The sequence below is a fragment of the Harpegnathos saltator genome, unplaced genomic scaffold, assembly GCF_003227715.2.
Source record: "Harpegnathos saltator strain DR-91 unplaced genomic scaffold, Hsal_v8.6 scaffold115, whole genome shotgun sequence".
Classification (NCBI taxonomy): domain Eukaryota; kingdom Metazoa; phylum Arthropoda; class Insecta; order Hymenoptera; family Formicidae; genus Harpegnathos; species Harpegnathos saltator.
Window position 1 is genome coordinate 794871 of NW_020229890.1, and position 17034 is coordinate 811904.

The 17034-nt window shown below is 53.2% G+C and overlaps 1 protein-coding gene across 25 annotated transcripts in view; it reads right to left on the reverse strand.

The window, feature by feature from the left end:
* Positions 1-17034, reverse strand: part of LOC105188283 (MAP7 domain-containing protein 1) — a 204140-nt gene that overhangs the window by 33750 nt on the left and 153356 nt on the right. For 10 of the 25 annotated variants that reach the window (XM_025302848.1, XM_025302850.1, XM_025302833.1 and 7 more), the window contains exons 3-4: positions 15260-15543; positions 12102-12176 (exon numbers count right to left, since the gene is read on the reverse strand). The exons of 10 other annotated variants lie outside the window; for them this stretch is intronic. In XM_025302848.1, coding sequence (XP_025158633.1) covers positions 12102-12176; positions 15260-15543 — 359 coding nt within the window. The remainder of the gene's footprint in view (positions 1-12101; positions 12177-15259; positions 15544-17034) is intronic. 5 more of the 25 variants (XR_003113565.1, XM_025302803.1, XM_025302831.1 and 2 more) reach the window with 1 other exon arrangement.

The window sequence follows — 17034 nt, forward strand, 5'->3', positions numbered from 1 at the left end:
TGTCGGCGTGATCTACAGATCCTCCCAGGCTGATTCCACGCAAAAAAGCGCGCAGACCAAAACGCAGCTGGGCGATCGAAGAAATTTCACAAGTATCTTTCCCTGCCGCGCAAATTTATTCCAAACAGAATGGTAACTTGAAAATGCCGCGTTCACCTGCTCCTGCTCAATATACACTGCTCAAAAGAATTATGGCACAGATAAATTTATTGCCGAAAATTGGTCAACTTTGACTGGCGATTACTTCGCAAAAAATTATTGTAGACTAATGATTTTCTTTCTCAAAATGAGGCTTGAAGTCTCCACCTTAAGAATGTATCTACATTTTTTGCATGCGACGCACCCCTTCCCCTGTAATTCATAACGAGCAAATTGAAAAAAAAAAAAAAAAAAAAATATTAGAATCGGTTGATAATTACGCGGTCCAGACTAATGTGTCCACCGAGAGAGCCTTTTTGACCACTGTGCGACGTCCACAGATCGGGCGCGAATGGTTTCGTCCTCGTGCCCAAAAGAAAGATTCTCCAATAAATTCCGACCGATCGGCGGTGAGCTTCGACGGAGCGTCACTGTGCATTGTGTACCGTCGTCGTCTTTGTGACACACAGAAATTTCACGCGGCACCGCTCGCGGACCCGCCGTCGTTGGCGGGTCGTTGCACTCGCACGAGCCGCGTCTTCCAGCGAAGGTGCGCGTGTTTATGGTGCGAGGACGAGCATAAACGCGGGTTTCCTCCGGTTATGCGATCGTAGCCGTTTAGTCAGATCGTTGCTCGCCGTAACAACGTCGCTCGTGAACATGACGAACGCAAACATCTGTTGTTTCTCGCGGTTGTTCCGCCCGTGATATACGCGCGCGCAGGTCACCGTTGTCCCGCGCCCGTGATAAATGCGACCGTAACAAGAAAAACGGTAAAGTACGGACGGGGCCTTAAGAACTTACGGAGTCTCTCGATGTAGATCGCCGTTTCGTTCACATCGACGGGGGAGAGATCCCACCTGCGTCCGTCGGAAATTTCGCCGTCGTTCACATGGGATTTATGTTCCTTCTAATGGAAATTTCCCTTTCAATTACGCCGCTTTCTTTGCGCATTAAAATTTCATGAGCATTCTCCGGGTGGTACGGGTGAACGTTAAAATATTTAAATTGAAGCGATATCGCGCGGTAATAATTGAGGCGGCGCTCGTTGTCGAACCGCCGGGAATCGATATTTCGGAGGAGACGCGAAAATGACGCGTGTCCCGAAGCGCCACGATTAACTCGCGATGAAATCTCCTGCAACTCCCACCATTCGAGAGAGATCCGGCTCGGCGCGCGAGTCGGAAGTCGGTCCTCCGGTTGGACATTCGCATCGCGGTGATCGCGAAGTAACATTCCGTTCAAGTACACCGGCTGAAAACACTTCCGTCGCACTTTCCACGCCTTCTCTAGTTTCCCTAGTGGGAAATCAGAGCGAGCAAGGTTCGTTATGCAAACGCGAATAAATCGCGAGGGGACATCGGCATTAATAATGGAAGACGGGCCGCGAGAGAGTCCGAACGCGGCAATTCCGCCCCGCGACGATTTTACATTACCGTTTATCTCGGAAGAGCTGAAAGTCCCGAGCACGGCACCGAGCCTAAAAAGATAGCGAGTGTCGGACGAGCTGACATTTATCCATGCTGGAAATGTCAGAGACAAATGTCTGCGGTGATAAATGGCCCACGTGGTCAGACGCGTCGAGTTACATCCAGGCGCAATTCCCAGCGCCAATTTCCTGGCCGCGCGCGCGCACGCTGTATCGCTCTCCTTTGTTCATTGTCCCGACGGCATGCTAATTTGCCGCGCCGCGTTTTCGACGAGTTTTCATTCAACTGTATCCGCGCGCGCGATAACTCGACCGTACCGCGTAAGCGTCAGTTTCACGCTTTTCAACGCGAGCTCAAGCCCCGGCTGGCTGTTAAACAGCGGGATCATTTGATATTTCAACAGGCGCGACGATATAATTTTTGTGATATCGCCTGATCGCCTTCGGATTCGGTCGAATTTTCATACGAATAGATGTCGACTTGAGAGAAGCCGCGTCGCGCGTCGTGGTGAAAGCTGCAAATACGCGAACGCGAATCGAAGACCCGATAAAATATCGACGGACGTTCGTTTGTACTCGAGTTTAATTATCGTAAGTACCTTCGCGCGCGACGCTACAATGCGGATGGATTTGGAATATCGAGATGTATACGCGAATGAACAGTTCTTGCCGTTCGAATCCGATGCGCGTGCAGGCACGCTGCGGACTCTACGGGGAGAGAATAAAGGAACGTTACTTTCCGTAATAAAATGCGCCCCGCGGGGAGCGACGTCGACCGAGAGCGAGAGAATGAAAAACGGAGAGGGACGTATACGTCCATAAATATGTGTGTGTGTGTGTGTGTGTGTGAATGTGCACGCACGCGCGTTGCGTGCGCTTGGAATGATGTCGGGCCTAGACGCCGGTGCGTCCTGAATAAAATTATATCGATGCGTCAGGATTTTAATCACTTTAAACCACACCCAGTCGGCTGAAATGCGTGTCACAAGTGGCAGAATAGAGAGGGAGGAGGAGGAGGAGGAGGAGGAGGAGGAGGACGGGCGCTAATGACGAGAGAACGCGAATGAAACGCTGCGGTCTTCAGTCGCGCGCGCGCGCGCGTATCGCTGCGAATAAAATGTATATTCCTATTATCCTATTATATTCGTCCTCAATATCGTTACGCGGCTGGCTCTCGCGGCTATCGTGACCGGTGATTACGTGGAAATGAAATACGTCGGCCGGTCCTCGGCGAACGGGAACGCGGCCGTTCCTTAATCGCCCAAAGCCGCCAAAGTACAAAGACGTCCGCGCGCAATGATTTGCATGACAGGTTAATTGTCCCGGTGTCCGCGGAACGCAATTACGGACTAATTCAATGCGCGTCAGACACCACCTGTCCTGAATCGCCTTAATTTTCTGACCGGTCGCTGACGTACGTCTGTGCATTCCACGCGCGGAGGGAGATGCGGCTGATTTGATTCGGAATTCTCTCTCTCTCTCTCTCTCTCTCTCTCTCTCTCTCTCTCTCTCTCTCTCTCTCTCTCTCTCTCTCTCTCTCTCCCTCTCTCTCTCCCTCTCTCTCTCTCTCTCTTCTTCTTCTCCCTCACTCTCTCGTCTGGACATTTGATGTAGATTCATTTGCATCCGAGGAACTGCATTGCGAGATCCCCCCCCCTCTCTTATGTAGCAGCAACAGCAGCAGCACAGTCGTGTGTCAACTGAATAGCTGCCAAATTACTACACGTGCTCGTCCACAGCAACGCGGCAGACACGTGTATGTGTGTGTGTGTGTGTGTGTGTAGTCACTCATACACATACACACACGCACGCTTGCGAGTACGTGAGGGAAAAAAGTTCAATGAATGATTGAAATTCAGTAGATATTTTACGGAGATTCACCGTCGTGAGAAACAAGGGGAGGGGGGGGGGTAGAGCATTTTCTTTCGCAATATATAATCGATAAGTCTCGCGCACGCGGCGAAGGCGGGATCTTCTGCAGGTGTGGGCACCGGAATTGTGATATCTATTACACAGCGAGAACGATTTTTCGGAGTTCCCACATGAAGCGGCACATTGTGGAAACTAAAGGAGAGAGAGAGAGAGAGAGAGAGAGAGAGAGAGAGAGAGAGAGAGAGAGAGAGAGGAGGAGGAAGAGGGGGCAAAAAAGAGACGCGGAAAATACGCGCGTATCGGGCGCGCATGCCGAAACAAAAGCAGGCTTATCCGCGCCGACAATTCAGATTTCTATGCTCGCTTCCATTTCCTATTCCGCGCTGTTCGACGATGCAGGAAATCGGCCGTACATATCCGTATCTGAAAATATGAAAGCCGGGGCGAAGAGAGAGTCCCGCCAGCGGGAGGAAGTAGTTACCGTTTTATCATCATCACCATCGAGAGAGAGAGAGAGAGAGAGAGAGAGAGAGAGAGAGGGAGAGAGAGAGAGAGAGAGAGGAGAGGAGAGGGAGAGAGAGAGAGAGAGACAGAGTGCGCGACGCGCCGAAAATTTAATTAAGAGATTGAATTGAGACCGCGTCTACCCTCCCCCCGCTGAGCGTAGTTCCACGCGTCCATCTGCGAGTGCGTACGGCCCGGCCGATTCGGTAAGTTTCAAGTACGCAAGTGCAATTATGTTTCCGCGTGCGCGATTGTACTTGTCCGGCTGCGGAGGAGCCGGACGCATTTGCATCTCGGCCGTTCTTGCTTCACGCTTTTCCGTCACGTTACTTCGCGCCGTCTCCGTGCGTGTGTATTTATACCTAATTTATTCCCCGCTCCGGACATTACCGCGAGTACGAGGTGTGCGCCGTGGCGGGATATATACTTAAGTGTACTTTACGCTTTCTGCCCCTAAACTCACCGGAATGAATAAATATCGACCCCTACGGCGGCGCGGCCGTGCGTCCCTCGGCCGTTTCGCCGAGCCCAATTCCGGGATGGCGTCTACGTGGGCGGAAATATATGTGCAAGCCCTGTATTCTAGCGCGAAGGCAGCACTTTCTGTCACGTGCGTGGCAATATCGCCGGGACATTTCTTTAAACGAGCCGAAAGTTCCGGCCGGAGGTGGGAACAATAAAGTTCCGGGCGCACGGCCGAGGCTCTGGCCGCGCACCTGGCAACTAACTGCATACGCCGCATCTCGAGGCAACGCGTCGCGTTGGCTAAACGTTGGCACGAGTGTGTACGAAAGAGGTATACAACCGATATGCTAATCGTGCTTAAACCGGCCGTATCTTTATCCGGCGGCGCGAAAGCCCCATGGAGATCGTCGATTCGTCCGGTGAATTTCTGGGCCGTTAGCTCCGCGAAACACGCTAACGAGAAAATATACGGAAGCGTCTCTCTTATTGGTTTTGATCCTTCAATGCCCTCTGATGCGTTGTATTTTTATAATATATATTATTACACACATATATGTTATATATAATAGATTTAATTCGTACATATTATAGTATATTTTTATTTCTCGTATATGCTTTCTCGCGTTGCAAAACATATCCAGATCAATGTTGCCTCGCAGGCTGAAGCAAGCGCGAAACATCAGGACCACGCAGTGGTGTAAAGAGCTTTCGATAAGAATGCAAAGGCAATCGCCTGGAGGAGAACGTAACTCGGTGGTGATCGATCGATCGTAGTAGTCGCGGATGTTGCATCGACAAAGAGCCCGGTCGATGTTTCGGAAGGAAAGTGATCATCTCGATTCGCGTGTCCTAGTGACTTATGCTTATCTCCCGCCTTTAGCGGGAGACCGCTTCGATTGAAATGGGCTGTTTTCCGGTATCGCGGTAGAATCTCTTTCACGCCAGATGTCTGGCCACCCTGCGTCGAGGCCCATTTGATGCGAGTGGTTGGGTCGTAGGAGAGATAATGGCGATATATATCTAACCGCGGGCGAATCTTACGGAGAGAAAAGAATGTCCAATGAGGTCCGCCGCTCGCATCCTGACCCACAAAGATCCGCTCTTCCGCCGGTTTCCTCAGAGAGATAGAGGGATAGATGGCTGTAGAGGAGACAGAGGGGGAGAGGGGGCCAGAGAAGTCTCATTTTGTCCCCTTTTGTTACGGATTTCAATTGGCAAGTCGCTGCCGCGCGAGAGAGAGAGAGAGAGAGAGAGAGAGAGAGAGAGAGAGAGAGAGAGAGAGAGAGAGAGAGAGAGAGAGAGAGAGAGAGAGAGAGTTCCTTCTTTCTTCCGGCGGCGATGTCGCGCGGACAAGAAGGGTCAGCTGGCCGGCCGGCCGGGGACGTAAATTGGGTCACTCGATTAAAAACGCGATAAAAAAGTAATCTGACTTCCTCGAGGAGGACCGATGCACTGTCGCCGTCAGCAACGGCTGCGGCTGTTTTCTCCACAAAAGCGCGGCCCCATCGGCATTAGTTAGGCCATCATCCGCAAATGAAGCCAGTTCGAGGGTGAAGAGGGGCGGGGGAAATCGATAGAACCGAGAATCACGGATGCGAGAGAGAGAGAGAGAGAGAGAGAGAGAGCGACGGCAAGCAGGAACGTCGCACAGCGGATAATGAAATACATTACGCCCGGGTGAACGCGATTAAAAACTCACTCGCGTGGCCATTGATGAAAGGCCCGCTTCGCGCCGGGCCGAGTTATCGGCCGACTCGCGACAGCCATTCGTCATCGCGCATAAAGACGCGAGTAAATCCGCACTATTGTTTCATTCAGTGATCATAGAGCCCGTCCGTGGAAAGCGCCGCGGAAGCGAGTGCGGAAGAAGGATCATCCCGCGGCACAGGTGCCCGTCACGGAGAGAGCGCCGCGGGAATTTCTATTTTCGCCATTCCTGTGTCCGAGCGGCGCGTCGCCGCCAACGAAAAGGAATGTCGGCGCTCAACGCCGCCGACTTTTTCGCCGCGCCGGACCCCGCCGAGCGGTCGAGCTCGTTTATCACGGACCGTGAGAGATCTGCCGGCGAACAATCGGAAAATTTGTCGGGTCATTAGCATCCGAGCGATCGGTTTCTGGGGCGACGACGACCCGGTGCGCCCCAGGTATTCGCGACGGCGACAGCGACGGTCTCCTCCTCCTCCTCCTCCTCGCTCGCTGCCCGCATCGTCCCTGATTAATGACCGAACTCGTATCCCGATGCATCCCGCTCCGTTTTTCCACCCACAAGAAAATCGCCCACCGACGGCGAATTATCGATATTCCACGGGAAAACAATTCGATCATCTCGGCTCCCCCGAGGCTTTCGCGGCGAGGACGTTGGCGAGAATGCGCCGGCGACGAGGACGCTGAACGCGAGATCGTTCGCGAATGAACGACGCCGCGGCTGTGGCACCGGAAGTATCGATACCGGTGTAATTGCGGTGTTTATGCGCGAGTGAACAACGGCGACAGCGATGACACGACGACGACGACGAGGACGCGACGCTCGGCGAGCTGCTCCTCGTGGGAACTAATTAAATCGATAAGAACTTGTCACACCTGTCGACGGCACCGTCGCCGTCGATATCTGCCTACGTCAGTTGAAGTTACATGAGTTATTATATGTTATTGAGGAGCGGCAAGATCGAGATTACGCTGGGCGTTAATTCGTCCGGAAGGCAACTTAATAATACACTCGACATTTGAGGCTTTCGCAGTGGGAGGGAGAAACATTTAACGTCGCTGAAATTATTTTTAACCCTAGCTATATGTAACAAAAGAGTCACAATTGGGACACAATTGGGAACGCATGGTTATCATCGCCAACACCGCAGCGATATTTCTTACAAAAATGCTTCTCCTGACTCCTATAAGTTCCTTTGCGATTACAAATGCCAAACATTTTTCTCAGTGTAGAGAATTGCCGGATGTGGTTTCCAGTGTCCTTGGTGTCGCGTCCATCGTGGATTCGCTTCCGACGTTCCGACGTGAACCTCATGATCGCTTCTTCAGAGAGAGAAACAGAGAGATAGAGAGAAAGGAACATGATTCAGTTTCAGGTTGTTCCACTCCCCGAAGAAATGAACTGAAACGCTCACGAAACGTCCAGGATGGACTTGCGGCGGCGCGCCAACACGGAAAGCGAATCAAGCATGACACATTCGCCCTGTGCCCGGTAAAATCTAATATTTATTTTTACGGCGCCTCCCGACCATTTACAAGATTAGAATCGCGCGGTAAACAAATAATTCGTTGCGTGCTCAAGACGATGAACTTGACTACTTTCGCCGCGCATAATTACTACCCTCGGGCCGATAGCTCGACCCGACACATGGCGAGAAGCAGGATGTTTCTGGGTCGCCCGGGGTCCTGAGAATATAAGGGCGAAGTCGGCTTCACGAAGTAATTGCGCTCGTAGCGCTAGATAAGACTCTAGGATGCACACTCCCTGACCTTCCGCGGGGGACTGGCAAAAAGGGCGGAATTAAAGCGAGCGCGGAGCTGCAGCCGGCATTGATTTATGGCGCTGTTATTATATGCCGCTGCCAAGTCTCGAACATCCAGCCAGACATTTTGGCACAACGCTACCACGAGTTCTTACAATACGGATCTCTCTAATGATTCCATCAAACGCTGACAAACACGCCGAGCATTTTCCTCCAAACGGACTCTTCACTGAGAGAAAAGTACACGATGTTTCGAACTATAATGATTTACGCCGAAATATCATATTTATAGTAAGTATTATCATAATATCGGTATTAATTACGATATAGGCATAGTGGCATAACCAACGATATAATATTTTTACTAAGAATTATAGTAGGTTAAACTAAAATTATTGTACGGATACAAATATAAAATGGTAGGTAAAGTAAGTCTTTTATACAGTCAATATTACCAGAATATTTGCTGAGTGATGACAGGCAGATGTAACTATATGAATATTAAATCTCACTATGTTTGTGAATGAGGAATTACCATGTATGTGTTAAAAGTAACTAAACTAAATTATTTAAGACAATCATTGACTATTTGTGTTTATTCTACTATACTTTGCAGGTTCCACCAACTATATAAAAATGGTTGACGCCAAAATGAACTATAAAATATAGTGAGATTATAGTTAATTCAACTATATTTCTCTATCAGTGTTGTGAAGACCACGACCACGCGTGATCGTCTTCGAGATCTCACGAGCGTTGCGCGCGAGGAAAAAAATCAGCCGCGCAGCATAGTGAGAGAATGTTTCAGTCGAAGCGAGCTAGAAACAAATAACTGGAATCCTCCTTGGGTAGGAGAAGAGACAAAAAAGTTGCCGACACATCTTCGAGATCGCGCTCAGGCGGAGGATTCCCCTGAAATGGACGAAATTCTACACGAGCAGCTCTAACGATCTTCGCGAACACGACGCGAAGCAACAAGGCCGAGACCCTCCTCATCGGCTCGATCTCGCTCGGGATCGAACAAACGCGGATTTACACAGCTCGACGTAAGTTCGCGGTGGCCACCCTCGGCCCTAAATCGGAGGATTTATCGGCCGGTTGGGGCCAAAGGAGTGCGCGCAAGAACCTCGTTAACGAGGAACAGCTTTTAACGACTCGGCCGTTGCAACGAGACCCTGCGCGAGGACCCGGCGATTCCGAGACGATTGTCCTGAGCGTCACGCGAGGGTCGTAAAAACAATACTGACTGATTGTTCCCGACACTGAGTCCGTCGCGGTGATGCCCCGTGATCGCCGGGGAAATAATGAATCACCCATCGACGCCGGCGAGCGTAATTATCGCGGCCGAACAGCCGCCAAGCGAAATGGAACCGCGTCCAGCTGAGGGAGATAACCGATCGCCGTTTCCGGTTATACGAGAGAGGGAGGGAGAGGGAGAGAGAGAGAGAGAGAGAGAAAGAGCGGGCGCGGATGATTTATGGCGAACGGAGGTGCCACATTGTGCGGTGCGCGTTAACGCCAGCTACCGGTGAGGGATCGTTTCCTCCTCGCGCAGCAGTTTTTCCGAATGATTAACACGCGCTCATGTACGAGCGCGATTAAAAGGAATCGTTTTAATGATTCGTGTGCTACTTTTCTCCTCATCTCGCTGACACGAAACTTCGCTGCCTGCGCGAGCCGCTCGCTACATCTGCCGATCTCTCCGGCGCGGCGGCGCCGCCGCCCAATTTTCCCGCGATTAAGCGAGCGCGTTTCCCGAGACCTCTTTGTGCAAGTTTGCGTCGCCGGGTCTCAGACAGACACACACATACGCACAAGCGTCCTCTCGCTCGGATGCCGCATCAGCGGAGACGCCATCAACCGCGCACTTCGCGGCCGGAGGATGCGCCTTCGAGAGTCACCACTTCCGACGTTTCGGCGCCTTAGTTTGAGCATCGCGCGATCCCAACACGGGACTTAGCAAGGGAGCTAAGTGTCCGAAGGAACACACAACTCGGGAGAGAGAAACAGAGAGAGAGAGAGAGAGAGAGAGAGGGGGGGGGGGAGAGAAGAGAAGAAGAACGGGACAACCAAGCGACAACTTCCCGCGGAGTGCTTTGATGTCTGGCCGACGCTGTATTCCGGCTGTATTTCACACGCGATGTTGAATCGACAAGGGTTCTCTTGCTCGTCGACGTGTCTGCCTGGTTATTCCGGCGAAGTAACGGGGACGACGTGCGTATATCGACGAAACGCGAGCGCCGCCGACGTCATCGCTAACTTCGCGCCGACTGCTGCGGGATTCTTCGCGTCGGATTTAATTAGAACGCCGGCGTCTCTTGCGCCGGCGAGCGCAACTCTAAGCGTTTTCTCGAGAAACTCTGTGCTACGGGAACTTGGCCGAGTGCGGGCTTGAGGTAACTCGAGAGCGAATTCGAGGTGCGCCGCCGACTTTCGGACAGCTTTGCGCGTCGCGTCGCGACGCGACGCGACTGCGAGTCGATCTCCTCGCGCGCGCGCGCTTCTTCGGAAAACGCGTTTGATCGGCAGCGGGCAGGTGGGATTGCGTCGGAGCAGAAGGCAAGCTTTCTCGCGGCTCTGAGAAAGGAACATCGGCCCTTCGCGAGAAAGGCGCACTTCCCGGTTCGCGTCTCGAGTTGAAATCTCGTCAACGGCGTAACGAACGCGCGGAGTTCAGCAAATCTCATCGTCGCGGCGAATGACACAGCCGAGGCCTTTCTTCCTCGTCAAAGCTGCAAGCGAGGGAAGCTTACGTGAACGTATTTTTGCCCGAAAGTGGAAGTAAATAACTGCAGCCCCGGTAAATAAATACGAGAGACGCGAGGCTGCGCCGCGAAAATCCAAGTTTCGCCGAAAACTCGAGGACCCTCGATCTAGATGCGCGGCGCTTCGCCGCCGCCGCCATCGTGTCTTATAGATACCGTCTTATAGGTCGAGTGAACGGCGAGGGAAACTGTCAGGGAAATACGCCTCACCCTCCGACCGATATCTCGGAGAACCTCGCGAACCGACGTGCGAGAGGATGCGTCGTCCCAGACGTGCCCGAAACGAACTTGGCGGTTACGAACGAACGACTCCAATTAAGCCTCTCTCGCCCGCCGCGTGACAGTGACTGAACACGCATCCGAGGCCGCTGCGACGTCTCGGCGGACGATCAACGCTGATCGTCAACAAGAGCTTCTTTCGTCCTCGAGACACCCGCGATTTCCGCCGACTCAACAACTCGATCATTGAAAAACACCGGAGCACAGATTTGCGTCTCTCTCCGCGGCACACACAGCCGGCGCGCGCATTCGAGAGATGGCAGCTGATTTGTTATAAATCAACCGCAATCGCTGCGCGGAGATCATTGCGGATTTATAACGAGCCAAGTGGTCGCGCGCGGCAGCGATAATCGTCATAATTAATAGCGGCGTTTATCGGCGGCCGCTCTCGCTCGCGTCAGCGTGCGTCCTGATCGAATCAATGAGCGGGATTCGCGATTCGTCGAACTTCGACGTGACTCGACGCGTTTATGCGAAGCAGGAGGCGCTGCTGCTATGTAGAGCGAGTTTAATCGACAGCCCCGGGACTCCGGGAAACGATCGGAACGACTGTTCGGCAAAGTGAGAGCGCCGCGCGCGCCGGCGGCCGATCGTATACTTATCGGTACTTTTCCGCCTTCGCCGAAGGGCGCGCGCGAGCGTCAGGGAAGACGTAACTTTCGCGGGAGAGTTTCAAACTACGCTTCCCGGGCAACGAGCGAAGTCTATCCTTCTTTTTCTCTCTCTCTCTCTCTCTCTTTCTCTCTTTCTTGTGTCGGCTAAATGACGCGATAAGAAAGAAAGGCGCCGGTGCGAGAAACGGCAGCGTCGAGCTGCGAGCTGCGTCGGCCGACGCCCTTTTCCGTCGGAATGAAGTTCTTTAAATTAATCGCGACTTCTTATAGCCGACACAAAACACGCGATAGCGCGCGTTCGTTTAGTTTACGAGTCCCATATCGTAACGAGCAGCTTCGAGCGGCAGCCGAGCGGTTGCCGCCGGCAGGCAAGGTAAAGCGGATGGGCCGAAGGAAGTCGCCGAGGACGACAACGGTTAAGAGGAGAGATCCCATTTTTCTCAGGAAGACTCGACGCTGTTGGATCTCCTTTCGAAGGCTGAAAACCCGGCGCGCGCTCGCGTCTCGTCATTGAGCGGTAAATTAAATATCGATCGGGCGACGTGTAACTCTCTGTCGGTATAAATACCTGACACCGCAGGAAAATAACTAGACGTTCCCGTCGATCGTGGGGAAATCAATCGCCGTTTCGTCGGGTACTCACCTGAAAAAAAAGAAGAGAGAAGATTGACGTTGGAAATTTCCAGATTGGGCTCGCAAACGGGGAGAGTAAAAGCATTCCCCCCTCCCCTCCCCCCTGTCCCTTTCCCATGCCCGGTAAATCTTCCCTCTTGGCCGATCTCGACCTTGATGAACAATGATCGAACGCGATGACGCAACTTTGCGTCGACGCAGCTCCAAGTTCGGCTTCGATCATGCCGACAGCTTGACCACGCTGAGAGAGCTTGCAACGAGCAAAATATGTCGAGCCTATATATATATATATATATATATATATTCGACGAGAAATGCGCGGCCACGAGGCGACAGGCGAGAGTACTCCTTCGGGACATTTTGTGTAACGACGAGGATGTGCCGAGGATGGCGGCGGGGATCGCGACGCGTGGAAGGAAACTCGATCGCGTCGCAGGCAGACTCGAGGAGTGTCCTCGAGCGAGTTGGCACATGGCGAGACGGCTTCGGCACTTTTGGGCCTCAGTCGCCGATACAGCCGATGCAGCGGAGAAACTCTCGAGCGGAAAGAAGATCTGCGAGGGAAGCTGCGCGCTGGCTCAGCGATTCGAGGAGTCGCCTCCGCTGCCTCCGGATGTCAACGTGTTGCCACTTATCGGCGATGCCGACGCTGACGTCTGTGATCGCGGCCGCGATCACCAGCGCGTCGTTTTGCACATTTAATACTCCGCTTCACTGACGTTTAATTAACCGCGCTATCGAGTCGTCCTACATATCTCGCGCGTGCGCGCGGCGCGATAAAAATATATATATATATATATATATTCCACGTTGCCAGAGTGTATAAAAAGCCGCACGTATCGCGCGCTCATAATCCCCCGTCAACGTCGCGGTGGCGTTTCTGCAATTTACCCAACGTGGCGTCGTAAACAACGCGACGTCGAGCGTCACGTTCGTTCGATTTTCGCGGGAGAAAAAGAAAGAAAAAAAAAAAAAAAAAAGAAAAAAAAGAAAAAAAGAAAGAAAAGATATCTGTCGCTGAAATACGACACGGCGACGGTCCGGACCGTATATTTTACGCGAGCAAATACGGGGGTTCGTAAGAATAGCCGAGGGAGGGAAGAGAGTACTTGTATGTCGGCTACAGAGACGATCGGACTCTCAGGACACAATAGGAAGGAACCCGGAAAGGGGGAGGGAAGGCGAAGGGAGGAGAGGAGGATCCTATCGACATCGTCGATTGTTTATCTAAGAATAAAAGACGACTGCGTTCTCCAGTCGTGTTACTTCTTTGAAGCCGCACGGCGCGCGGCGCTTCCTTCCTGCGTCCTCGCGCGTCGTTACGGCGAGACAAGCGCGGGCCGGTTGTGCGTCGCGCGCGAAAATTCGCGCGAAAATGCCGGGCGGGTTGTTGGGTCGCGTCGCTGGGATTTCCCGGGAAATTCCCGTTCTCTTTATCAAGCTTCGCAAGCTTTTCCCGCAGTGCGCGACGATATACTCCTCGATCGCGCGCTCTCTCTAGCGCGCGCGCGCGGTCCTCGAAATAAATTTAAAATGGAGTGCGTCGAAGCGCGATATACCGCGCGTCGGTTGACGCAACCTGCGGACTCGGTTTCCCTGGAGATTCGCCGATTTGTCGAGTCGACGGAACCGGGAACCTCGGAGGAGAGCGCGAAGCACGGCTGACCCAGATTCTCATGGAGCCGTCGCCCTGCGACACCGACGACACCGTGTCACTTTGACGCGTCCAAGAGTTAATAACCGCTCCGCGGATTAGAAATCAAGTTTCTCCGATAAGGAGGCTTGCGGGTCCGCGGTGTCCCGCGTGTTCAGCTTGGAAGATGAAGTCGACCGAGTGCGGGTATGTGTGTGTGTGTGTGTGTGTGTCGTGCTGGTATCCTTCATTCTCCAGCGAAAAAGACACATTTGCATGGCGCGACGTATAACCGCATATGCATATACAAGCAAAACGACAGCGCGCGAGCGGGCCGAACGCGGCTATTAGCGCTTTCTCTGCGCCACGCGATGAGGACGCGACTCTCCGCTTTCGACCGCGCTGTCTGCAATTTCCCAAGCTCACCCCGCCGCCGCCGCCGCCGCCGCCGCCGCAACTTGGTGAACTCGATTCCTCAAACAGCCCTCGCCCGCGGTAGCTCGACGGCGCCTCGCCGCTTCCGAACGTGGAAATCCCATTGAACTTCCGTTATCGCGCGCCGAGCGTTCGCGGGGGATTATGATTGAACGTTTCGATACACAGCGGCCGGAGAATCCTCGCTCCAGGGAGCGTCCCCGTCTCCGGGGATGCTCTTCGTCTCGCGGATGGCCCCGTTTGTCCGCAAGTTCCTACATGGCGCGTTCATCGCGAAGGCCTGCGCGATCCAACACGTGAGATATATTACGTTTCCGTCCCGACCGTTCGAAACCTAATCAGAAGGCCGCTTTCAAGCCCAGCTGTGAAAGATGATCTTTCCGTGAGACGCGTCGGACGCGTGTGAACAAGTTAATGGGCGAACAAAAAAGTCGCCAAGATGGCGACCGTCGAATGAATGATTAATGAAAGAGGATAATGATGAAACTTAATTCGATCGTCGGCTTCATTTCAATTAAGGTCGATCATCTGCGCGTCTCTCTCTCTCTCTCTCTCTCTCTCTCTCTCTCTCTTTCTCTCTGCGTCACAGCATCCCGAGACGCATATCATTCACAGCGCGTCCTCAGAAGCTGCGCGAAAGGCGCATCGTCGTGACGGTTCAACACGAGTGGTTGCTTTCCATTATCTCCTATTCAAACACCATTAAATTTCCTCCTCTCGCCTGCCCCCCCCCCCCTCGCACAGCGCCTGCCAGAAGCACAGCGCGCGCGCTTCCTAGATAGCCGCGAGTGGCGTCTGTCGTTACACGAGGAAAGTTGGTCAGCAGGGGGCCACCGGCGTTCCAACGGATCACGACGAGTGGCGACGAGCTCCACTCGACTCCGACGAGAGAGAGACAACACGAGCGGGATAACGTAGGTCGCGAGGAGCCGGGCGTGAAAAATTCAGCGCGGTCGAGAAAACGGGACACGAGCGGCGTGCGTGCGTGCGCGCGTGCGTGCGTGCGTGAGTCCAACGAGAGGTACCTTCGTCGCCAGAAGTTGAGGAGTTGTCCTCGGGTTCGGGCGACGACCCTGGAGAACGTCTGCCGAGTCTCGAGTCCGGTCTACCGCACTCGCCGGCACCTCCTCCTCCTCCTCCTCCTCCTCCTTGGTTGTTGTCCTCGTGCTGCTGCCGTCCCTTCTCGGGGGACACCGATCGGGACTCCCGGGGATCGACGACGCACGTGCCAGCGCCGCCGCGTCGACCCTCCCTCGCCTCGAGCCCGGGCAGTCGCTTGCTGAAGTCGGTGGGCATCGCCGGCCGCTTTCTGGGAGTACGTTTACACACGTCGCGTTTTATGCAGCAACAAGGAACACTCGGCCTCTCTGCGCTCACATCGCAAGGCCGTGGTCCGGCCGCGAGGACCGGGTGAGCAGAGCGATTCTCGTGAAAGATGCAGAGAAGATCCATCTCGATTACCCGATTAGCGTCGGGCGACAGAAGATGATCGCCTCGGCGATGACGATCGCGAGAGACGTCGACGACGTAAACGGCGCAGCCTTGTAACAAAATCGACGAACCGTCCGCCCCGTCTGTCGCGCGCGTCTACGACTGTTCGGCGCGTTCGCGATAAATATTTATGAGTTATCGCGCAGCATTCAGGCGCGACATCGAATCTCGTTGTCATCGCGGCTCTCGCCAACGCTGCGGATCCGATTGCCGCGCGTGAAATCGCCCGGTATCACGCCCGCGACGAGTAACGCGCGTTGTTGATTTTGCCCGACGACGCGTTTAGGCCAATCCCGGCTGTGTCCGATGAAACGACGGCGGCGTCGCTGGCTCGAGCCTGAATCGCCGTCATTATGTTTCGCGGCCTGTGACGCGCGCGCTTGTGGATCGATCAATTTGCTCGGATGACGACGGCGAGCCGTAATGGCGAGATCGATAGATCCCCCCGCGTGCGAATATCGAGCGAGTGCGAAAAGCCGCCGCTCGGCTGCTGCCCCGCGAGAATCACGTCGATCGTCCAATTTCCCGGCCGTCACGTCATCGTTATTTAATCCGCCGGCTATGCCACGCTCCGTCCGTGGACATTTCGTCGTGACCGATCACTCGACGCAACGAGCAAACACTCCGTATTAAATAACTCGGCTCCCCGCGCGGATCCCGGTTTTAAGGGTGATTTACACGATGCTACTTTTGACGCTTGACGCCTGGCTTCTTTTGTCGCCAGCTTCTCGCTTTCCTAGAGTGAATTTCTGGCTGACAAAGTCGCTAACGTTCGAGCATTTACACGACGCTGATAAATAGCGTTTAGTCGCGAGCGTTTAGAGAAGAATTTCGCGGAAACGGTCAGTTAAAAGGATCAGGGCGTCAAGGAATGACATAGTTCAAGCTGATGTCGTGCTTCGTGCACGAGCTCTTCAAGCAGAAATTCGTGGCTCGGTAACAAAATTACAAAAAAAAAAAAAAAAAAATGTGGGTACGTAAGTGGATAGGTAGAGAAGATTAACTCAAGGAGCATCAAATAATCTTTTGAAAGAATTGGCATTGGAGGATCCAACCGCATACCGTAAAGTATTGCGATTAACGTGCGAGAAATTTGAAGAATTTTTGAAAAAGGTGCATCCGCTTGTACAGAAAAAAGACAGTTTAATGTCGCTTGACGCGCGCGAGCGATAAAAGTTGGACATGTTCAACTTTGTCATAGACTGATAGACGCGCTGCCGTCTTTCAAATTTTGCGAACCCTAGCGAATAAAAATCGAGCGTCTGGAAGAAATTTTCACCAACGAATTCGCTGGTGACTTAAGGGGACT